Source organism: Bos grunniens, chromosome 16 (assembly GCF_055505025.1).
Source record: "Bos grunniens cultivar Pamir isolate PY7600 chromosome 16, Bosgru_T2T1.0, whole genome shotgun sequence".
NCBI classification, from domain to species: Eukaryota; Metazoa; Chordata; class Mammalia; order Artiodactyla; family Bovidae; genus Bos; species Bos grunniens.
In genome coordinates this window covers 79905600-79929815 of record NC_141180.1, presented here as the reverse complement: position 1 = coordinate 79929815, position 24216 = coordinate 79905600, and the positions used below count along the sequence as shown (strand labels likewise).

General features: G+C 56.4%; 1 protein-coding gene across 12 annotated transcripts in view; it reads left to right on the top strand.

Annotated features, from left to right (window-relative positions):
• NFASC (neurofascin) overlaps positions 1 to 24216 on the top strand; it is a 201324-nt gene that overhangs the window by 157604 nt on the left and 19504 nt on the right. For 4 of the 12 annotated variants that reach the window (XM_086345654.1, XM_086345652.1, XM_086345653.1 and 1 more), the window contains 10 exons: positions 1031 to 1132; positions 1410 to 1607; positions 2411 to 2481; positions 4076 to 4298; positions 9108 to 9230; positions 10360 to 10533; positions 12944 to 12958; positions 19189 to 19416; positions 22821 to 22937; positions 24011 to 24163. In XM_086345654.1, the coding sequence (XP_086201780.1) occupies positions 1031 to 1132; positions 1410 to 1607; positions 2411 to 2481; positions 4076 to 4298; positions 9108 to 9230; positions 10360 to 10533; positions 12944 to 12958; positions 19189 to 19416; positions 22821 to 22937; positions 24011 to 24163 (1404 nt within the window). Of the gene's footprint in view, positions 1 to 1030; positions 1133 to 1409; positions 1608 to 2410; positions 2482 to 4075; positions 4299 to 5851; positions 5968 to 7682; positions 7888 to 9107; positions 9231 to 10359; positions 10534 to 12943; positions 12959 to 19188; positions 19417 to 22820; positions 22938 to 24010; positions 24164 to 24216 lie in introns of all 12 variants that reach the window. The other 8 variants (XM_086345649.1, XM_086345648.1, XM_086345660.1 and 5 more) reach the window with 6 other exon arrangements.

Here is a 24216-nt window from a genome sequence, read left to right as displayed (position 1 = left end):
GAGGGGGCAGCTTGCGCCACCCCTGCCAAGTCTGACCCCTGTCAGGAGGCCCCGTCCCCTCCCTGTGCCCTCCTAGTCCCGCCCCTTTGGTAGACTGAGTTGTGGTTCCTCCCACCCCTTACCTCTGGCCACGCCCACCACTCCCCTGGGGCGGCCTGTTCTCCATGTGCTCTCGGAACACTTGCTTCCAGTTATCCGTAGGCCCATCTTTTTGGCAGCCTCTCCAGATCTGCTGTTACCACCCATTTACAGTCCACGTGCACATGTGTGCAACACGTGAATGTGGCTGCTGGGACTCATCTTTCACATCCTTCCAGTTACCAGCCAAAATGTGGAAATAACTAGTTCAAGGGGCCAGGGTGGGAGAAAAGAAACACGTGTGCCCTCACTAGTCAGAGACCAGGACGGCTTTATCCCTAGGCCAGGAGGGCACTCACACCCACTTCAGAAACCCAGTGAGACTGGAGTCCCCTAAAGGCGCTGCCCCACCCTTGCTGGGGGACTCTGTCCTGCTGTCCATCATGGAAGCTTCTAGACGGAGCTGCTCTCTCCTCCCTGGCCTGGTCCTCTGTGTTTGTCCCGCTCCCCCCACCCCCCCAACTGCTCTGCCCTGCAAGCTCTCCAAACACCCTCCTGGGCTCCTGCCCCCTCAGAGCCTCAGCACACAGAGTAGAAGATAATTATAGACAGAAGTCCCATACTTCTTTCCTAAAGGTGTGACCCTTTCCCAAATGCTTCCACTCCAAGAACACCCACAGATTGGGGTGGGTTGGCCCCAGTTCTCACTGCGCCCTGCACCCCTTGATATTCTTTGGGTGGGGTGGAATCTGGGGGTCTTTCCTCTTTGTCCTTCCTTGAACCCCGAGGGCAGGGGTGGCCCCTGGGCTGACCCTCCGGCACAGGCTAGGGTTGGTCCCTTAGTGGAGTGAGCTCAGCCCGCCCGGGTCCTGTCTGCGGGACGGTGGCTGGGGCTGGGACCCATGCAGGCCTGGTTGGCTCTGACTCTGGAAGCCCCTCCCTCTGCTGCCAGGACGACCGGACCGACCCCGGGACCTGGAGCTCACCGACCTGGCTGAGAGAAGCGTGAGGCTGACCTGGATCCCAGGGGACGACAACAACAGCCCCATCACAGGTCAGCCACGGGCCTGTGCTGACCAGGAGAGAGGGACGCAGCCCGGAGGCCGGCCTGGCCCTGGCTTTGGGCCCCGCCACCTCCTCACTTGGCATGTACCCTGGGCTATCGACAGGATGGAGGCTGTGGTCTGTCTCCCGTTTTGTGTTTGGGAAGAGTTCATGTGCCTCTGTCTCCCCACGGGAGGCTGTCAGTACTGCTGGGAACCCGAGGAAACCTTGGGAAAGAACTCACTGACTCAGCTCCCCAGACAGTCCCGACTTCCTTGCCTCCTCAGACTACGTCGTCCAGTTTGAAGAAGACCAGTTCCAGCCAGGGGTCTGGCATGACCATTCCAAGTTCCCGGGCAGTGTCAACTCAGCTGTGCTCCGGCTGTCGCCCTATGTCAACTACCAGTTCCGGGTCATCGCCATCAATGAGGTGGGCAGCAGCCACCCCAGCCTCCCATCTGAGCGCTACCGAACCAGCGGAGCACGTGAGTGCTTGAGGGCTAACGGCGGGTGCTGACGCCAGGCACCCGAGTACAGACTAAGTTCCCCGGGTCCCCAGCCACGTGAATTTAGGCAAGCTATTCCAGGCTTCCTCATTTATGAAACAGAATAATTATACCATCTCCGTTACAGGGCTGTTGTGAAAATACAATTGTTTGAAAATACAATTCAGGTCCTTAATGTAATGTGCATGTAGTAAGCACACAATAAATGTTAACTGACATTTTTATTACTACTTATTAGTAATAATTATGAATAATTCTTGATGATCTGCTTTAAAGGGAAGAGCTATGAAGATTGGCGGTAGAAACATATAATCTCATGTTGCATAAGGTTTCTTAACATACTTGGGTAATGAAATGCTTCGATTTCTGAAATCACACTGGCTCATTGAGGGTGAAAGATGGTCCCCCAAAATGTTGAATGCCAGGATAAACCAAGTTGGTATTAAACACACTTAGTGGATAATCCACAAAGGGGATAACCCACATTGAGTTGGCTCTATTGATCATCTAAAGTGTGGAAAGCCTTATAATAAATGCTATTTTTGTCAGCGATTAAAACTCAGAAGAAACTATCCCTCCTTTGGGGGTTTAAGTCTCAGCTAGGAATGCACATCATATGTACAACAGAGTGGCAGAGCGAGCTCAGCTGCGTAGGGGATGGAGTGTGTTGAGAAATGCAGAGATGAGCACAGAAGGGGCCAGTCAGCTGGGGAGGAGAGGCTGTTTACTGTGCCCTGTGATGCGTACCCTGGGTTTGAACTTTGTCTCCATTTGGGTTCCAGCCCCCGAGTCCAACCCCTCTGATGTGAAGGGAGAGGGGACCAGGAAGAACAACATGGAGATCACGTGGACGGTGAGAGCCCCTCCAGCCCGCCCACGATGCCTGCCTGGCAGCCTGCGGGCCCTCGCCCTGTACACCCCTGGGACCGCCCCTCCAGCCCGCCCACGATGCTTGCCTGGCAGCCTGCGGGCCCTCGCCCTGTACACCCCTGGGACCCCCCAGGCTGCAGGGTGGCCCAGGCGTCCTGCCTGATGTGAGGGCCACTCTTTGCATCGAGCATCAAGAAATCAAACAGGAGAGTATCTGAGAGCAAGCTTTAAGACAGGAGCAGAGGTGACTGAGGACATAGACACTATGATTCTGGCAAAAGCAGAGAGAGTCCCACAAAACCAAACCACTTCTTTAGAGGAAGGAGAGATTTAGATTAGTCCCCAGAAAGGATGTAGCCTAAACACCAGTACCTCGCTTCGGTGAGCTCTGAGCTCCTCTCACTGGAGATTGTTGAGTGTGCAGAGAGACCAGCCTTGTGGTGGGTCTCCAGTGGCCGCCGTCTGTAAGTCCAGGATGGACAGAGGGACTCCAAAGATGACCGCCAGACCAGGATTGAAAAACTCATCTTCCATCTTGGCTTACCTGACCACATTTTCCAAACCAAAACTGGGATATGTGGCCTCTGAATGACATTTCTTTTTTTTTCCCCCAAACTGCTTCTAAGTCTGAGATGTAAATTCAGCCACTGAAAACTTTTTATTTTTGGTTGCTCTGGGTCTCTGTTGCTGCGCGAGGGCTTTCTGTAGCTGTGGAGAGAAGGAGCTGCTCTCTAGCTGTGGTGTGGGGGCTTCTCTTGTTATGAAGCACAGGCTCCAGGGCACATGGGCTTCAGTAATTGTGGTGCACAGGCTTAGTCACTCCACGGCATGTGCCACCAGGAAGTCCCAGCCACTGAAATTTTAACGTTTTTGTGCTGTTGCTGTGCATAATGGAAATAGACGGATGCAGAGTTTAGAATCACAACCATCACTGTCTGCCGAGGGCCTGGTCTCACAGCAGCCTTGGCAGTTGGGCTGAGCCCAGACTTAAGACTCCAGGGCTCATCTTTAGGACTTGCCAAGAAGTGGTTCAGCTCCGTATTGTAGGCGCCCAGGGAACGGGTTCCTGGACCAGCCCTTGGGGAACAAAGACAGAGTTACGCCCGCTCCCAGCTCCAGCCTTGTAAGAAGGGTAGGGCAGACAGGCGTGGATGCGCTAGGACTGAATTTGGGAATTTTGATTCATTGGCAGCAGGCATGCCATGACTAAACCAGAACCCACTCCTCTCTGACTTTGGAGGCTTGTTACATCACCGTGCACATTTTGCTTCTGATTGCTCCATCACTGGAAAGAGTCCTGTTGACAGTAATGCTTTTACTGCCTGTGCACCTGCCGAGGGGGGGCTGTGAGGTCAGAGGGACTGGGGCCTGGGTGGAAGATCTGCATGCTGCTGGCTTCACAGGACTCCAGGCTCCCTGGGGACTCAGAGTTGGGGGCAGGCTCTCCCCAGCTGTGCAAGGGGCTGGCCACGGCTGGGCAGGCTGGGGACAGGGGCCTGCCATGGGAAGAGGGCGAGCGGGGTGGCCCGGGCTCCTCGCCGGCGCCCTCACCACTCCTGCTGCCTCTCCCCGCTCAGCCCATGAACGCCACCTCCGCCTTCGGCCCCAACCTGCGCTACATCGTCAAGTGGCGGCGGAGAGAGACCCGTGAGACCTGGAACAATGTCACCGTGTGGGGCTCCCGCTACGTGGTGGGGCAGACCCCCGTCTATGTGCCCTACGAGATCCGAGTCCAGGCTGAAAATGACTTTGGGAAGGGCCCTGAGCCAGACACCGTCATCGGTTACTCTGGAGAAGATTGTGAGTACCCGCCCTCCCTCCACCCCAGGCCCGCACAGCTGGGCTACCCAGGCCACCCCGCAGACCAGGAACCTTGGCGTGGGCCCCGGGTCTTCTAAGAGCATCCTGGAGGACAGTGAGTTACCAGGAAAGAGGGGTTTCCTGCAGTGACCTAGAGCAGACAGGCCCCAGGCGGTGCCGGGAGCAGAGATGGTATCATCTGAATGCTAGTTAGAGTTAATGAACGTCGTCACCCAGTCCAATACTCTCATGTTATGAACATGAAAACTGGGGTCCTGCAAGGGGAACCCCTGCCCATACTGCACAACAGCAAATTCCAGGCTTGAGAACAGAACCCAGGTTTGTGGTCTATATTACTGGCAGGCCTTGCTAGCCCCAAGGACCATCTGACCCAAAGGCCATAACTAGACGCCTCCACAGGAAGCAGGACCAGGCCAGACTCCTCCCTGGGCTCCCCAGGGGAATCCTGGAGGGACTAAAGTCCACAGCTCCCCAGACCGAACACTCTAGGCCAGCCACTGCAACTCTGGGCATAAAAAGAGGAATTCTTTGGAGGCTGTCACTGGATAAATCAATGTGATTGTGGGATATGTGTAGAAGTGTGTACCTGCCTCTCCAGACAGTGGGGGCCTCTCTGTCCCTAGCACATCAGTCCTGCAGGCTGCTGAGCAAGGCAGGAGGGTTAGTGACGCCCCTCCTGGTCAGGGTAATCCATACCCTGGTGGATCTGGGTCTGAGCCGAGAAGAAACCATGGAGGTGGGTGGGGTGACCCGAAGGAAGGAGGGAGGAGAGTCTTGGGGAAGAGTGGATTCAGAGGGCCAGTGCTGGGGTCAGGAGCAGGGCAAGTGGGGTTCACGACAGTGAGCTAGAAGGAAGTGAGGGTCAGGCCCCGTTCCCCGCTTCCCTGGAGGTGATTGTGGATTGGACCCCCTCGGGAGATAGGGACCGGGGATCAGCAGGCCCTCTGTCCATCCCGCTCCTCATTTCCATGGTGGCAGACACTTCCAGACAGAAGGCGGTGGGGACTTCTGGAGGGTAAGTATGGAAAAGGCAGCATCTAGCCATGGACTCACGGACCTCCCCACCGTTTCCGTCGCATCTGTGTACCCTGCAACCGACATGTTAGAGGGGATAGGGCAGAACCACTGTTGTGGCAGAGTAGAAAAAACAGGGGAGAGAGCCAGTTATGGGCGCAGTGGCCCTCCCTCTGCAGGTAGTCACAGGATCAGAGTCTTTTCCTGAACTAGGCTAGGGCGTCTTCAGTCTGTGGGCAGTGTTTCCTGCGGGGCCCTGGCAAGAAACAAATGCCACTCAAGGGGGACTATTTCCAGTGTGAGGACAGGGTTAGAAGGGAAACAGCAAGGTTGGTAAGCCACCGGGAGGCCAGCCACAGTGGAGTGCCATCACGCCACTCGGCCTGGAGGGAGTGCTTGGCGTCCAGAGTGGGCTGAAGGCACAAACCAGCAGAGGGCAAGCAAGTCGGAGGGGACTCTGGCGTCGGGGAGGGGCAGCCCCACCTGCATAACCAGCTCTCTGTCCCGACACATTGCAGATCCCAGGGCTGCACCCACAGATGTTAAAATCCGAGTCCTGAACAGCACCGCCATCAGCCTTCAGTGGAACCGCGTCTACTCCGACACGGTCCAGGGCCAGCTCAGAGAATATCGAGTGAGGAAGCCAGCTGCAGCCCCCGTCTAACCACACAGCTCCCTAACAGGGCGAGGGGGTAGCAGACGCGGTACATGAGATGTTTGGAAGGGGTCCTTGGGATAGCTGTTGGATCCAGAGTTGGTTTAAGAAGATGATGTCTGAGAAATTCCCTGGTGGTCCAGTGGTTAGGACTCTACACTTTCGGCTCCTTGGCCTGGTTGGGAAACTAAGACCCTGCAAGCCATGCAGCACAGCCAAAACAAAAAACAGGATGTCTAGAGTGAGCTGTTCAAAATAGACTCAGAAAAAATACAGATACACCAGGTGTCTCCTGCACCAGGTGTGCTGAGAGTCTGCTCGGCAGGTGGGTGCTGGGTTTGCATTGGCCACACAGAGCACATTATGCTTGCCCTCCGTGTGCGAGGACACGTGTATCTTCAGAGGCAGTGTTGAGGCACCGCTGAGCTACACCCCTCCCCTCTCCTACAGGCCCTTCTGGGCTGCTTGCCTCACCCATTCTGGTTTCATGAAGCCCCAACTAACCGGAAGAGCTACTACAAGGGTACAAACCCTTCCCTGTTGTCACAGCCAACTGCAGTTATTATGGCCCTTGACTTCCCCCAGCCGCCTCTTCTCTCCCTGATGTTTCTCTCTTCGAATGGGAAGGGAGAGATAACCCAGGGTACTCAAGGCTCTCCCTGATGAGCTGCTCTATTTACAACTCCTGGAGAGGCTGTGGCCCTGGGGTAACACGGGTTCTGCGCCTTAGAGGTCATCGGGGGTTGGCTGATGGACAATTGGTGGCACAGAGGGAGTCAGTCTCTTCTAGGGAAATGGATTTGGCAGACCGAGGAAGGAAAGTGAGCTGATATATATGCTTGAATGAGCTCTTCCCCAACTTGCACCTTTAACCTACTTGCCTGGAGAAGTTTTTGGCTAAAGCTCTCTTTGGGTCCCCTTCTTAAGTCTGGACTTCCTCCATACCTTGTCCTTGGAGGCCCCAGGTGATGCTGGTGTGACGGCCTGACCTGGGGCTTCCCGTCCACTGCTTATCACACCCCATGCCACAGCCTCTGACTGTGGCACTACCACCTTCCACAGGCTGTCCCATCCCACCCCAGCTCTTGCCATCCCACAGCCTGGTCTCTCATTGGCTTGGACATGTCACTATCCTAAGGGTTTTTAAATAGTATCAAAAGGAAGCTTTTGATTTTAAAGGACTAAATCAACCCTGTCTTGTATTCAGACTTCTGGGGGTAACCTGCTACTTTTCAGCTCCTGTCTGCTGCCAATCTAAACCATACTAAATCTAACTCAAGGTGATGTGGTCTTTGAGCACAGGAAAGAGCTCTCCATGCCTGGGCCCTTGGCTCGAATTTGTGCTTTTGGTACAGACTCCCTGAGCAACCTAATCCCTGCTTGGAAATAAGTCTCAAGATGGAGCATCTCGGCTGTTCGTTTGGCCAGCATGCCTGTTCCCCAGAGAGACAACATGGCTCAGAAAATGATCGAAAACAAAAACTCTATTTGGTTTGACATCGGTCCCCACACGCTAGTGGCTAATGATCGGGGACTGTCAGGTGCCTCCCCCAGCCCTCCGTGGGGCTGCTGAGGGCCTTTGCAATTCGGAGCCCGTGGCCAGGAAAGGGAAGACCAGTCACCACCAGCACCACCACTAACAACTAACCCTGCCCTGCACAGCCAAGCCCTCACCAGCCCGCCTCTGTCCTAAGGCCTACTACTGGAGGGAGAGCAGCTTGCTGAAGAACCTGTGGGTGTCTCAGAAGAGGCAGCAAGCTGGCTTCCCTGGCGACCGCCTGCGTGGTGTGGTGTCCCGCCTCTTCCCCTACAGTAACTACAAGCTGGAGATGGTTGTGGTCAATGGGCGAGGCGATGGGCCTCGCAGTGAAACCAAGGAGTTCACCACCCCGGAAGGAGGTAGGTCCGGCTGCTGCTCCCCGGGGAGGGCAGGACACGGGTGGCGTGGCCGAGTGGCCCCAAGCGCCTCCAGCACGCCTCTACCCGGATGACACAAGTTGACCTTTGCACAACCTCATGGAGGGATGACTGGCATGCTGATGGCACCCATGGAGCGCTGTCCCCGAGGCAGCTGCCCCGATGGGCGGTTCTATGTCAGAACAAGACTGTGAGGCGGCTGACGGAACTCTGGCAAGGCTGTGCACACGGACTCCCAAGGGCACTGCAGGAGCCGCCCACAGCATCTTGAGGGAGCCCAGGCACCTGGACTCCCAGGAAGCACCTGGACTCCCAGAAGGCACCTGGACTCCCAGGAGGCATCTGGACTCCCAGAAGGCACCTGGACTCCCAGGAGGCATCTGCTTGGTTCGCCAGCCTCAGCCCCAAGAACCTTCTCTCCTATCACCGCTGTGACCTAGAGGCTGTCCTTCAGGGGGCACCCCGGTCCTGGGAGCTGGACACCTGGGGAGGTCCCCGCGCGTCTCCTGTTCCTGCCAGGCCCCTCAGACCAGGCCCTCTTGTTTCTCCTTCCTTCTTAACTGTTATTTTCCCCCATTCTTCTGCCCCTCCTCCTTTTTCCTCTCCTGTTTCCTCTCCCTTGTTTCTTTATTCCTGTATCCCTTCCTCCTCGTCTGGTTTTCATCACCAGCCTCTCCCCATTGCTCCTGCTCCTGGCACCATCCACATGTTCCAACGTGGGTTTCTTTCTCCTCACCCCTGAACCTGGCATTCTCAGCCCAGAGGCCAGGGTTTGATACTTTGACCCTGTGGTGAGAATCCTTGTCTGAAGATTGAGAACCGTGGCTTCTGTTACCAAACAGAGGCTAAAATTGGTTTCCTACCTGAGGATGATTCTGCCCAACCTGGAGGCTTCTTTGCGGGATCAGAGTCTAATGTGTGCTGTATTCAGGGTAGTTTTTAAAGGAGAACTTGACTGACCCTTCCCCATGTAAACCAAGTCTGAGCTGTGCTTGTCCTAGATGTGGGGAGATGCCATCCCGGATGAGGCAGTGGGTGCCAGCCCCCTCATAGCCCTCCAGGTTCTGGCTTAGCAGCGACCCAGCACAGGGGTCGTCCAGAGGTCAATGCCTTCATACTTGTGCTTTGTTTCTTGTGTTTTCCTCATCCTGCCCGCCCCTTTCTCTCCCCCCATGTCCCCCGCTCTCTCCTCCTTCCCCAAGTACCCAGTGCCCCCAGGCGTTTCCGAGTCCGGCAGCCCAACCTGGAGACAATCAACCTGGAATGGGATCATCCAGAACACCCCAATGGGATCCTGATTGGATATACTCTCAAATACGTGGCCTGTACGTTCTGCCCTTCTTTCTCTTGGATAATCTGAGAATCATAAACCCCATTCTCACCACTTTTCCTAAGGAATTAAAGTAGAAAGCCTCTGGGTACACAGGGCATTGTGGAGGGATGCAAGGGGCAGGGAAAAAGCTTCCCATAGGGTTATGGGAGGCAAGTGAGACCCAATCCCTGCTCTCTTGTCACAGCTTCTCCTTCAAGGGGCTTCCAGTCAGCCGGTGAGGCATAGGGGACGTCTGGTCTGATGAGGGATTCAACCCCCAGGCTCAGGAATCTTAGAGTCTCTAACTCCTAAAGGTCTAGGACAGAACGTTTCTTACCTGACAGAGCTTCCATCCACTAGGCAGATAGTACATGCATAGGGATCCACGCGACACTGACCCTCGGGGCCACCTTAACAAGTTGCCATTTTTGGTAAAGCAGCTGTTTGTGGAGTTGCCATGGAATATTGAATATTCAGTATTGAATATTGGCTCACTCAGGAGCCTGGGTTGGGATGACCTCACCTAAAGAATTCAGCATCACCAGGCAGGGACAGGAGTGTTATTCATTTGAAAGACTTTCAAACGTCTTCTAAAGTAGGTGATGTTATGCCTTAATGTGAGGCTCAAAGGGCAGGCATTGTGCTATTAAGGATTTTAATAGCCAACTGTGTGCTTGAATGTGATTCTGAATCCATCTCTGGACCTGACCTTCCCCCTCTGAGGTATATAGTGAATAGGCCTTTTACAAAGGAGGCACTAACAATGAAAAGCTCTAGTGGTTTTGCCCTAGTTCTGTTGAAAGGAAAAAAGGAACTCAAGTTTTGTCCTTGTTGAGAAGGCTCGAGGATTAAAAGTTAAATCTTTCAGAATCAGCCACATAACCTTGTGTTGAGCTAGCAATAATGAGGTCAGTGGGAACGTGTTAACCCTGGTGCGTCATTGAAGAGCCAGAGAGGAGCTGTGGCCCAACACTCAGCCTTTGAAACGTCTCCCAGGCCGAGTCCTTAAGATCCTGAGCAGGTTTCATGGGTTCCCTTCCCAGCAGAGTCGAGAAGGCTTCCTCCTTCCAGCAGCAGTTTATATATAACGCATCATGGTCAGCATTGCTAAAGCTCAATTCCACTTACCTGTCTCTCTCCAGTTAATGGAACCAAAGTAGGAAAGCAGATAGTGGAAAACTTCTCTCCCAATCAGACCAAGTTCACGGTGCAAAGAGCAGACCCCGTGTCGCGCTACCGCTTTTCCCTCAGTGCCAGGACGCAGGTGGGCTCAGGGGAAGCAGTCACGGAGGAGTCGCCAGCACCCCCGAATGAAGGTAGGTGCACTGCGGCGGCCGCGGGGCGGATGGTCCCGGGGAGTGCAGATGCCTAGAGAAACCCTGAGCTGGCCTCTGGCCTCCTGGGATAGCGGGGCCGCGGCCCGCAGGCCCCCAGAGGGAGAAGCCAGCCTGCGTGCTGACAGGTAGGTGCCGGCGATGGACCTGGAAGACACGTCTTCATACTGTCCCAGTCAGACCTGGATCCTCACGTGGCCTCGACTTGTTCAGCTGTTTAACTGTTGGGGATATACGGAAGAGAGTGTGAGTCGTGGCTGAGCTGAGGGGACGAGAGAGAAAGCACGTTGGAAGTAAGTGTGCTCACGGACTCCACAGAGCAGGAAGGTGTTTGCCAGATGAGGGAGGCAGCGCTGTGATGGAGGTGGCCCCTGGGGCTGCCCCTTCTCTGAGGGTGCCTGGCGCTGAGAGGAACGAAGACCAGGCGTGACGGACGCTGACTGCCGGCGTCCTGGGTCGAGCAGGAGGCAGACGTAGTAGCCCTCCTGGCGGCCTGAAGGGAGAGAGCTGTCAGGCTGAGGAGAAGACAGGGAGCTGGGAAACAGCCGTCGGCCCAACCAGCTGCACAGAGAGCGCACTTGAGCTCCTCTCCTGGGCTCTGGCGTCTTCCCACCGCGAGCGCCCGGTCCGGAGCTGCACGTGCACGCGATGTCCACTAGAGGGCACCCGGCCCGGAGCTGCGCGCGCACGCGATGTCCACTAGAGGGCGCTCGGCGCCCCTGCTCGTGGCGTCCGGGAGCTCTCAGGTGGGAGAGGCTCTGGAAGCCCTGGCATCCATCCGCAGACCCCCTGTGAGAGAGGGTGGGGGCTCTGCCTCCCCAGAGGCACCGTGGGCTGTTCAACAGACACTGCCCGAGGTGCCGGACAACTGTGCCAAAAACCAGGGATATAAAAACTAATGAGCTCCCCCAGTCTAGAAGGAGGGACGCCCACAAGAGGATCCAACTGTGATTCACCACAAGCAGTGGTGTGTTTGGGTGACGGAAGTGCCGTGGCTGGGCGGGGGATGGGGTTGAGTCCACAAGGGAAGGCTGCAAAGAAGGGGCCATGTGGTTAGGGACCTCTGACACCGACCACAGATTATCGCGTCCAGCACTCTCCCAAGAAGGCTGAGGTCTCCTGGCTTGGGGGGCCTCCTGGGCATCCCCACCCCCAGCCCAGGAGAGCAGTGGTACCTCCAGGCCTGCTGCCTCTGCTGCCTCCCCCCAGGCTCCCAGCTGAGCTCCACAAGCAGTCCCGCATCCCTCCCCCGGCCCTGCTCCCCTGACCAGCAGGCCAGCACCGAAGCAGAGGGGCAAGGGGCCAGGCGGAAGCTGGGGAAGGCTGACGGTGCTGTGTGTCTGTGCCTGTAAACCCGGAGTGAGCCACACAACATGCCCCTCTCCCCCAGTCTCCCTTCCAGTTTCTTGGGTACTTGGACAGAGTATTAGGGCTGGGTGACTTTGGGTAAGTGGTTGATACATGCCTGTTACCAAAGGTCAGGCCAGGGATGGTGCACTTTCTTGACTACTTCACTCTACAAGGAGATACATAAAGAGAGCCTCTTCTCCCTCCCTTCTCCTGCCCCCACCAATACTGAACATCAGAGAAACAAGGCCCCACCGCCCAGCTCCAGTGACCGCTGCAGGGAAGGATCTCAGTGCCGGGGGCAAGAGAACAAAGAGGGATGCTCAGCCCCACTCAGCCAAGGACTTTGCAGCAGACTCAGGAGTTCCTTTTAGGCTCAGTCCGCAGCTGCGTTTCCTCTTTCATGCAGTCCAGTGGGCGGCAGGACATGGGACAGGGCCCCGTGCTCCCGTCCATCACAGGCCCCAGCTTTCCAGGCTGAGGCGGTGTGGGGAGGGCCACCAAACCCATTCTCCATCTCCCTTCACCCCAGCGTGGTTCAGCTACCCACTGCCTGCCCTTGGGGATAAAGGAGGCTTGCTTTTGCCTAGGGTTGGTGTCCTCCTATACTCTTCTGTCTTATGCCTTCAATTCCTGGCACCATCGAGGATCACCCAGCTCCTTCGTAAAGATCAGCCCCGCTAGAGAGGGACACATTCTTCAAAACAGACATGGGGACATGCATTCTAGGCAGACTGTTTCTGCTGCCACCTCCTAGATGTCCTCAAGTTGAGATAGAAGCAAAGATGTTAGAAGGGTCTCCAAGACTCAGGAAGGTTTTCTGTAGGAGCGTGGCAGACCCCCGTGGGGTTGAACACAATCCCTAAAGGCCAGGTGGTATCCACAGGGCTGTGGCCAGCACCCAGCCATGCCGTCTGGGTCACTTTGAGCCAGAACCGTCTCTCCTGTGATTGCTTGTCCTGTGGTCTCACCTGTGCTGTTTTCTCTTCCCTCTCGTTCTTTCCCCCTTTCCCTCTCTGGCTATCTTGGGTGCCGTGTTCTGAAGCCACGCCAACCGCAGGTACTGTACCAACTGCAGAGGTAATGGGCGTGGCATGGGGCAGCGCAGGTGGAGGCCAGCCTAGCGGGGCAGACCGAGGGAGAGGCCTGGGGTGAAAGCATGCTCTCAGCATGCACCCTTTCAGCGGGTAGGAAGCCAGACTCTGCAGGAGCCTGGAGGCGGGGGGAGGGGCAGGGCCAGAGGAGAGCCAGCGCCTTCCCCTCCCTTCACTAACGAAGGCAGCTGGCTTGGAAGGGAGCCCACTCAGAGGCTCCAGACCTGCTCGCTGGAGCTGCAGCTTTCTCTGGAGCTGAGTGGTTATCTCCTCTGAGCACCTGGTCCCTTGCCCAGCTTGCCATCTCAGAGCACCGCAGGCCCAGAGCCCTTGGGTGACCTGCTGTGCCCTGGGGGTGGGGGCAGCTGGCTCCTGTCTCCGGGTCAGGCTGCCACCCCCTGAAAAGGTGACCCGAGGGTGAGCGTGCCGTGCATGCTGGCCTTGCATGCTGCATGGGGCCGGGCACCAGCTCTGCCATCTCCCGTGGGTTCCACTCAGTGAGTCTGTGTCCTGGGATAGGCCAGGCGCCCCCAACCTGGAGTCTCAGAGGACGCCATGGGCTGAGAGTCCCGTCAGCCTGCCGAAACCCAGCTTCTCAGTCTTGGGTGTTAAGGACAGTGCCCACTCCCGGGGTCTGGGAGGCAGACACACCGTGAGGAGCTGGGCGGGCAGGTCCGGAGCAGGAGGTGACCTGCCCTCCAAGGGGCCCAAGCCCCCTCACGCTGTGGTCTGAGGAGCATCAGCAAGGCCGGCCCTCAAGCTGGAGCGGCTGGGCAGGGACCCGGGCTGCCGCCCCTGCCCTCCTTCGAGGCAGAGCAGAGGCCGTGAGGTGGGTGCACCGGGGCTGCCTCAGGCTGCAGGCAGCAGGGAGGCTAGAGGGCTGGCTTGCGTGGAGGACCCCACCTTCCCCCCTTGGTTCCCCTCCACGCTCACTCACAGCCCCCCTCGCTTTAGGTTGGTTCTGTTTCTGTTGCGTACCCTGCTTCCTCTGTTTGTGTTTGTCCCGTCAGCCAGACCGCTGGGTGATGCGCAGCCATCGTGCTCCCCTCCCCTCCATCCTACCCTCAGATAACCCAGGCCAACAGCCAGTGCCTCCCCACCTCTGCTGGGATGGGAGGCAGAGCGGGTCCTGGGCCTGGAGACTGGGGGAAGGCCGTCCGTGCAGCCTGGGGGTGGCCCTGACTTCCTGATTTGAGTTTGCATGGGCGCCCCTGGGGCTGGCCCAGCAAGTGCCCAGGGTCCCGAAACCACTCAGTGGAGGTGGAAGGAGAGAGGCAGTGAGGGAGCCACGCAGATCACCTGGGAGCTCTCTGGTCAACAGCTCACAGTCCCCTCCCCATGCTGGCACTGGGGACCCGAGGCAGCTGGGCCTGGTGGCAGGGAGCTTGCTTTGCTTGATGGGATCCACGCCGGGCTGTGATGCCCCTCTCGTGTGGCAGGTGTGAGAGGGATGCGTGTAGTTCCAAACCCCCACTTCCTCCTTCTCACCCTGGTGTGCAGAGGGAGCCGGGACCTCTGTCTGTCGGTCACGTGTTTCCTGGGCTCCGCTTCTGCAGGGCACAGGGCATTTCTTGGTAAATGAGCTGTGCCAGTAGCATCGGCTGTTCCCAGCCTTGAAGGCGCCAGGTGACGCCAGGCACCAGGGTCTCCATCGTTGGCGTGGTCTGGACCCCAGCCCGCTGTTCCTTTCTCTCTCTTTCTCGCCAGTTGTGGGTGTTTTCCCCCCAAACTGATGTGTTCCTCTCACCCAGGAAAGATGATCCCTTTCCTGTGCCCATGTCTGCAGTCTCTTAGGGTTGCTGCCCATCTGTTCTGGCCATCTGTATTTGGCCAAGGTAGTCTGTGCACCAGGTGGACACTTTTGGACCGAGCCATCCACTTTGGAATGTCTGGGAACTGCTGCCCTTGTGTTTGGCTCAACTCATATCTGCCAACATTTGCTGGGCAGCTCCGTGGTGGGTTCTGGGTGACAAAAGATGAATAAGAGACATGTTGTCTCTTAATTTTCTTCATTTCTTGCATGGTGCCACCCAAAACTCTGGTGGAAAACCCTTGGCCTTGGCTGGGGCATCTTCCAGAGTATGTTAGATAACACACTGGGTTGAGTACTTCAGGGAGGGGTCCTGTGCCTCCAGGTCCACCTTGGCCCTCCATCACTCTCAGTTATCACCCTGGCCCTCCGTCACTCTCAGTTATCACCCTGGCCCTCCGTCATTCTCAGTCACCACCCTGGCCCTCCATCACTTTCGGTCACCATCCTGGCCCTCCGTCGCTCTCGGCTATCACCCTGGCCCTCCGCTGCTCTCGGTCACCGCCCTGGCCCTCTGTCGCTCTCGGTCACCGCCCTGGCCCTCCGCCGCTCTCGGCTATCGCCCTGGCCCTCCGCCGCTCTCGGTCACCGCCGTGGCCCTCCGCCGCTCTCGGTCACCGCCCAGGCCCTCCATCGTCCGTCGCTCTCGGTCACCGCCCTGGCCCTCCGCCACTCTCGGTCACCACCCTGGCCCTCCGCCGCTCTTGGTCACTGCCCTGGCCCTCCGTCACGCAGTTGCCAGCCTGGTGGTCTCTGCTGGGCAGTGACCGTATTAGTTCTGCTGTCGTTGGAGATGGCATCCCAGCCCAGCAATGTGTCTGTCCAGCCCGTGGACCACTCTGCCTATAAGCCCCACTTCTGGGCCTTATTTCCCTTTTATCTGCTACCCTAACCCCGCCCTGGGGATTGAAGGCATTTGAATCCCCTTAGACCTGAACACGGGACAGTTTCCCTGGAAAGCCTGCCCTTCCCTCCTGCCTGCACATGGCTCTGACAGCTCACTTCCTGACTTCCAGCCCTTCCCCCAGAACCTTGCCTTCTTGCCTCTACCCTCCCAGTCTCTCTGGTCCTGTCCATCCCTGGGACAATAGACACTGTTAGCAGTGGACCAGAGAGAGTGCCGATTCACCAGCTGTGACTGCAGCCAGCTAAAGCACCACCGCTACTGCCCCTGCGGTGCTGGGCATCCTCTGGGAGGGCACCTGGGAGGCGATTCCTTTCCTCCCACTCCTCTTGGGCCCCTCTCGCTAACGCCTGATTATTGCTGCCAAGCTGAAGGAAAAGCATCTAGGCTCGGAGAACGCAATGGCACCCCACTCCAGTACTCTTGCCTGGGAAATCCCATGGATGGAGGAGCCTGGAAGGCTGCAGTCCATGGGGTCGCTAAGAGTCGGACACGACTGAGCGACTTCACTTTCACTTTTCACTTTCATGCATTGGAGAAGGAAATGGCGACCCACTCCAGTGTTCTTGCCTGGGGAATCCCAGGGACGGGGGAGCCTGGTGGGCTGCCGTCTATGGGGTAGCACAGAGTCGGACACGACTGAAGCCATTTAGCAGCAGCCATCATCAGAGAAAACCCTTGCTCCAGCCACACTGGGTGGAGGGACCGGAGAGGGAGGGGTTGAGACCGTGGCAGCATCTTCAATTCTCGTTCTTGTCTTTGCCCAGCGGAGCCCAGGAAGGACTTGTTCTGGCCCTCTCCACATCTCTGTTTCTAGGGCTGCTCGCTGCAGTGCCGGGGGGGACGCATGTGGGCCTCCAGTCGGCCCTGTGTCCGCTTGAGCATGTGTCCCTGCCCGTGGGAGGACCAGCGCCCACAGGAGAGTGTGTGTAGTCTCCCGGGGCTGGAACGCAGAACCACTGTGCACGTGGGGGGAAGCCCGCATCTCCGCACTCTACAGAGGCGGGTGACTTAGAAGCGAGTGTCAGTTTTTTGATGATCTTTTAAGTAGTCATAGCAAAGGTGAGCCTTCTGAAATTATTAGGAAACACACTATTGATAAGGAGCCAAATCAGAGTAGTTCTGTCCAGATGGACAAAATAGCTTCTCAGGGTTCCTTCCAGCAGCTCAGAACAGCAGGAAAGGCCCATGTGCATCCATGGCCATAGAGCTGCCAGTACCAGGCCTAGGAGGGAGCTCGCCTTTGCCCTGTGGATCTCAGACTCGTGTGTGTGTGTGTGTGTGTGTGTGTGTACGCGCGTCTGTCTCTTTGCCTGTCTTGGTGAGTGGGATAGGACAATTCCCGCTGGCTGATCTCTTGAAACACTAGGCTTGCATTCCAGGCCTGGGCCACTTGAAATGCATCCTTGAATACTGACTGTGAGAGGGAGAGTTTTTCCCACTACATGTTCCCCTCACACCCACCTTCCTGATGTCTGTGTTGACTGGGGTTTGGAGAACGTAGCGCTGTCTGTCCTGACCTTGTCCAGGAATCTCTGGAATGCATGGGGCACGGTCAGTTGCCCACTGTGACCTCTGTGATCAGCACCCTCAGGCCCAATAACGCCTCTGATCTTATAAATAGGGAGGCAACTGGGATCCCAGGAACAGTTCCTCCTGTTCTATGGGGGACTTGTAACATGGAGGCCCACGGGAATGAAAAGGGCTTTTGTTGGTCAGGCTCTTGATGAGAAGGCTTAGCATCTCTTAATTCTTGAGAGAAGCTTTCTGGCAGTTTTCTCTCTCGTTTCTTTCTTGCTCCGGCCCTCTTCTAGGGAGTATGGATAGTATTTTCCTGAACTTCTGGAGATTTGAGATAAGATAGGATATCTTTCTTCCTTGGAAGTTAGAGTTACCTACTTGTGTCTTAAGGGCTTCCCTGATAGCTTAGTTAAGTAAAGAATCCATCTGCAATGCAGGAGACCCTTGTTTGATTCCTGGGTCAAGAAGATCTGCTGGAGAAGGGATAGGCTACCCACTCTAGTATTTTTAGGCTTCCCTGGTGGCTCAGTCAGTAAAGAATCTGCCTGCAATGCGGGAGACCTGGGTTCGATCCCTGGATTGGTAAGATCCCCTGGAGAAGGGAACAGCTACCCACTCCAGTATTCTGGCCTGGAGAATTCCATATACAGAGGAGCCTGGCAGACTACAGTCCATGGGGTCACAAAGAGTCAGACACAGCTGAGTGACTTTCTGCCCTGTTGGCAGAAAGTAGGCTGGTCAGATCACAGGAGATAGAAGATAAGGAGCGGTATCCCTGGCTCTCTTGATTTCCCATCATTCTTCTCAGCATTAGCAGTACTGGAACTAAAGAGTAATAGGCCAGCCCTTTGTTAGCATCCACGGCTCTTCTGTAGAAAGAAAGAGGGTCTATGGACACATTGTCACGATAGACTTAACCCACTACGGCTCACCCCTGTCAAAAGGTAGCTTTGAATGGGAGATGAGAAAGTAAGAGTTACGGCAGATGTGAAGCCCTCTGAAGATTTATACGAAAAAGCAGGCCGCCTGTGCCTCACTCATATCTTGGGATTTCTGCATTTCCTGTGGACTGGGGAGGCGGGGCCCAGGACCCAAATGTCCTAGAGAGAAAGGCAGTTACTACAAGTTAGGGTGGTGGTTGTTGTTTAGTCGCTAAGTTATGTCCAACTCTTTGTGACCCCCTGGACTGCAGCCCGCCAGGCTTCCCTGTCCTTCACTATCTCCCTGAGTTTGCTCAAACTCATGTCCATTGAGTCAGTGCTGCCATTCAACCATCTTATCCTCTGTCGCCCCCAGGATGGATTGGGGTAATTGCAGGAAGGACCATCCCTGGGCAGAGAAGACGGGAAGAGAGGCAGGAAATGAATATGAGCTGAGAGCCTGGGGAAGGGGTGACAGTGGAGGCAGAAAAGAGGAAGCACGGGACAAGGCTTGCCCGCAGAGTGGGGATGCTTCTCTCTCTGTCGATGGGTTTGGGTAGTATTAGAACTCAGGCAGGCGGGAGGAAGTGTCGTTTTGGAGTGAACGGTTGGGAATGGCAGGCTTCCTGGTGCCCCTGCAGATGGGGCCCTGCCAGCTGCCCATCTCAAGGCCCAGGCCCCAGGCCTGGACCCAAGTGATGCTGCTTGGCCTCTGCTGGGTGGCGCTTGGCCTGGGACTCCATGTCATCCCTGGGGTCTGAGCGACTCAGTACATGTGTCATCTTCATCACTGCCCTTGGCTGGGTGCATGCTGGGAGCTTTGAGCCACATAGGCCGTGAGAAGAGAATGAAACACTCAGGCTTCATTCTCTTCCCTTCCCGCGGCCCTGTACCTGCCTGACCCATCTGTCCTGCTTGGGGAGCCTTCCGGTCACTCAGCTCCATCAGGCCCATGGGCTGCCTGCCTTGCACGCGGGGCCGTGCGTCCAGCCTTGGGACAGCCAGACCGACCAGACGCGGCTATTTTACATTTCCCCTTAGCGCCTCCCACGTCGCCCCCGACCACGGTGGGCGCGCCTGGCACGGTGAGCAGTACCGATGCCACTGCCACCGCCGCCGCCACCGAAGCCACAACAGTCCCCACCGTCCCACCTGTCGCACCTACCACCACCGCCACCACCGAAGCCACAGCCACTACAGCCTCCACCGCCACCACCACCACCACGGAGAGTCCCGCCACCACCTCCAGGACTGAGATCCAAGAATCCGGTACTGCCCATCGTCCATGCCCCTGCCCCTCCATGCGCAGGCCTCCCCAGACAGGAGGGGGGAGACTGGATTCTCAGGCTGGTGGCCTCGAGGCACAGAGCACCCTGCCCCAACTCTTTGGGGGGTCTCCACCACTCAGACCCCGTGTCCTAAGCTCAGATCCTTGTTTTTTAACAGGGCTACAACCACACAGGCAGGCACTCCAGGGCCCACACGGTAGGGCCGCCTCCAGCTACATACTGAGGGATCGGCTGAGGGCTGAGCACTGCAGAGGGGGCGAGGAGGGAAGGAGAGGGGCTGGACGTTGGCCAGCTGGCCTACGAAGGCCTCCTGTCCTTGCCGTGTTGCCCTAGCCTTGCAGCAGAGCCTGGGGAGTGGGGAGTAGCCGGCCAAGCCAGGCGGCTCTCTTCTCAGAACCCCGCGCCTCCCTTGAGCCTCTCCTGGAAAAGCAGGTTTATAGGCTTTTTTTATAAGGTCAGAGCTTCCAGGAAATGGTACTGCCGAGGAGTCCTGAAATGCTGGCAAGTGCTCTGTTGCTCTCCCCCCTTGTATTCCCCACACCCCCGGATATACACACGGAGGGAAAACCACAGGCTTTCTAGAGGCCCCTGGGAAGGATCGATCCCAGGGCTGGCCTGCTGAGCCCAGACAATGTGGTGTTCCTGCATCAGGTAGCCAGGCCGGGAAGCTCTGTACTTGCAGCCTGTGGAGACCCCTCGGGGACCCAGCAGTGCTTCTGAGAACTGACATCAAACACTCCTATTACCGTGGAGGGGAGGGCCTCCAGCTTGTGGAGCCCAGAGACCACCTGTCAAGCCAGCATGATGTGGTGGCAGGGCTGCTGGCAGGAAGCTCCCAGAACGCTCCTCCAGCAGCTGCAGGGCCATAGACCCCTCTCTCTCCTGGGCACGTCCCTCCAGCTGCCAGGGCTGCACTCACCCCACCCGTGTTCTCTCAGCACCCAACTGAGAATGGAGGCTTAATGCACGTGTGAGTCTTTTCTTTAATCCAGTTACATGGAGTTGTGTGAGCCGTAAGTGAGACACGCAATGTGTAGCTGACATGATGCTCCTCAGACCTTGAAAACTGATTTGGCTTAAAGCTGCAGTATCAACAATGTAACAGCCTGCTCTGCAGGAAAAAGTTGGCTAAGGAGAAACCTGCTAGGCTGTCAGAAGCTGCCGCTGGCAGTTTGGTGATGGGTGTTCTTTGGGGCCACAGGAGGCTTCAGGTGGGCCTCTGGGTCCCACGTGGATGCTCCAAATTCACAGAAGAGATGTGCTGAGAATGAAGACAGGGAGTGGGTCTTGCTCCTGGAAGGGTTGGCCCTGCTGCCACAGAGGACGAGCCCGTGGGCGTGCACGCAGAGTTGTAGCTACACCCGAGATGCCGCAGGGGCTGGGCTGCCCTCCGAGCTCGTCCTTACGGGGCCCTCTTGACATCCCTGCTCCCTGCACGCAGCACAGCGGCTCTGCTGCCCAGGGTTTCCAAAAGGAATGTACATCTTTATCATGTCTTACAACTGAGGACAGGATTGTTCCTAAGTTTACTTTTTTTTTCAGGGTGAAATGTGACTTTGTCCTTAAGTTCTCCTTTTTTGATCTCAAGGGATACCCCTTAAGTCTCACATCTCAGGAGTCGACAGAACAATCCCTGCTTCCCTTCAATTCTTTTTGTTTTTATAGTCATTGATAGCTTTCCTTATTGCTGCCTCTCTCTGAGCTTTTCATCTCTTTAATGATCATCATCTTGGTATTTCTAGGTGGCAGAGCCTTCCTCCACCTCCCAGTAAAAATCATTTGGTTTCCCATTGCTTGACCTTATCTAATAGTGCCCCCATTTCCATTACCTTTAAGACAGTCAGCCTTGGGCCAGGGTTGTATTGGTGGTCAAACTGTTTAAACCCAAATCCTTGGGCTTATTTCCAGGGCCCAGAGCTGAGGAGGGAAAATGTCAAGTCCCCAAACCATAACCAATCACAATTCACTCCCACTAGAAAGAGCCATGAGCTTCTAAGGAGCTGGGATTCGGGCTGACTTAAAGCAGCCGATACAGTGGAAACCGTTGACAGATGAGTAAAGAAGCCTGCCTTCTGCCCTGCCCGCGGAGAAGGCCTGGCGCCATCAATGGAATCTCTTTCTTGCTCCTCACCTAAAACGAATCCCATTCACCTGGGACCACCGGCAGCTGACGAGGCTGGAGTAGAAAAGGCGCTTCTTTGGAGTGCAGACCAGGAGATCGTTAATCACTTCCCGAGCCCTGCAGACTCAGTCACGTGTCAGATAGATAATGAACACATGCATCACCAATGTACTCTATTCATTTACTTTTGACAAGTGAGTTGGTGACAGTGCCCCCTTGCATGCTAATAAAATATACAGGAGCCACACTGGTAAAGTCTTTGAAATACAAGGCTTCATGCTAGTACTCCACTATTAAATCTTTGCTGAGAAATGGGATACAGAGACTAGACTGCTGGGATGTTGAAAAATGATTACGTTTGAAGATTACTGCCACTCTCCTGTCCACAGGCTATGGTTTCAGATTTGTGTGATGGCTTTAATAAAGTAGCTCCCAGCTCATAGGAACTAGATAATTAATGTCTTCTGTGTTGCATGGAGATCAAAGATACTGTGCTAAGAAGGCAACAGAACAGGATTCTTCCGGTATCTGGACCTCTGAATGTTGGGTGTCAAGAAGGAGTTATCTTCTATGGTCCCATGAAAGGGAGAGGAAGGATTCGTACTGTCTCTTCTTAGAGCTCTGGGGTTTCAGGCCCAAGTCCCGTTAGATGGTCTGAGGCCATTTTTCACAGAGTTCAGCGTCTTGGTGACCAAGAATGACCCCAAGGGCTCCGTGTAAGTTGCCACTCTCCGTCTCCAGTTTCAGGAGCGCAATAAGGTTTTCATTTGGTCTTGCCCTTTATGCAGATCTCATCATGACTCTCGACTGGCTTTTCAAGATGCCTTTTTCCTTTCTGTAGAATGTCTGTAGCTGATGGGAAAGAGGCACATCTCCCCCACAACCCCCACCCTGTCTGCATCCTAGCTAACAGGGCTTTTCACTGCACCGTTGAAATCTGTGACAAGGGACCTAAAAAGGGAAGGAACCCTGGTTAGGGCCTCCGGTGGCCTGGCCCACACCACTCTCTCGTTCGCACCCCCGCCTATGTGGACACATGGTTTCCAGCTCTGCCTCATACACAGGGCCCCTGACTGTACTGCTCATGCCTGGATGGCGACCTCTGGCCTGGCCGCCAAGGCTGCAGCTTGGAGCTCCGTCAGGCCCTGTGTGCGGCCCTTTCCTATTTACCCTGTCCCGGCTGCCCGTGTGTGCCTGTCTGTCTGTCTGTCTCCGGTGCCTCCTCCCTCCTCACCACTAACTCCTGTTCTAACCCCCGCCAGCCCCCGACGAGCAGTCCATCTGGAACGTCACTGTGCTCCCCAACAGTAAATGGGCCAACATCAGCTGGAAGCACAATTTCGGGCCCGGAACTGACTTTGTGGTTGAGTACACCGACAGTAAGCATTGCTCTGTGGGTGCGGCAGCAGTCGCCGTGGGTAGCGCAGATGCCCTTAAAGAGGCCCCGAGCACTCCCCCGGGCCTGGGGAGGCCTTTCAGCTGCTCCACTGTGGCTTCGTGAAGTCGATAACGTGCTCAGGCAGCAGGGGTGGGCAGAGCAAACTCAAGGTGAAGGAAGGGGTTTCTGCACCTTCAGTGGTGGTCTGGGGGTGCCTTGCTCGGCAGCGGGGGGGTGGCCTGGCTGAGGGCCCTTTGTCCATTTCCTGCCCAGGACAAGGGTTTTGACGGCACCCCAGTGAGCTCGCTCTCGCTGCTGTGTGGATTCCTTCACTTAGGATCCATACTCTTAGTGTCTCCCCTGGACAGGTGGACCCCCAACTGTACTTTGCTCACAGAGGGACGCCAGCTGCCCACAGGTCAGAGACACCGTCCAGGGTCACACGTCTCAGCTTGAGCTGAGCTGGTCCTCCTTTACTGGATATTTGTGAGACTGGAGTGGGGTCCGGGTAGCTGGGGGAAGGCCCCCTTCCAGAGGGCTCAGACCCACCGTGCTGGCCTGTTAGACTTGTGCTGGAAGGGCACCCAAAGCTCTGAGAGAGAAGAAAACCAACTCTCGGTTCTCTGCGGTTGGAGAACCCAGAACTGCTAGTTTGTCGTACTTTTTCAGTGCTTCCCGTGACCAACATTCACCCCGCCCCCAGACACCCAGGCTGTCGCTTCTCCCGCAGCGCAAGCTCACGCGGTGAGAAATGAGAGGGCAAGCCGGGAGTGCGGCCCGAGGAGCAGAGGCCCGGCTTCCCTCCGCCACCCTGCGGGGTGCTGAGTTATCCTCTCCAGGGCAGCAGAGCGCTGGCTGACACCCTGAGAGCCTAAGGAAGCGGGTCCTAGTGTGCTCAGCGCCTCAGCCTGTGGTGAGCACAGAGAGCCTCACGAGGGGCAGCGTCTTGCGGGACGGCCTGGCCCCCGCCGCCCCCACCGTGCCTCCACCTTTAACAGGCACCCAGGCATCTAAGCTTTGCCTCTCCAGCTCCCTGTGCCCAGCCTTAGGCTGACTGAGGTTTCTGTTCCCCAGGCAATCATACGAAAAAAACTGTCCCTGTTAAGGCCCAGGCCCAGCCCGTACAGCTGACAGACCTCTATCCCGGGATGACATACACGTTGCGCGTTTATTCCCGGGACCACGAGGGCATCAGCAGTGCCGTCATCACCTTTATGACCAGTGCAGGTGAGAGGGGTCTGGCCTGGCCGTCCCCGGCAAGCATGGGCATGTCGTGCTCA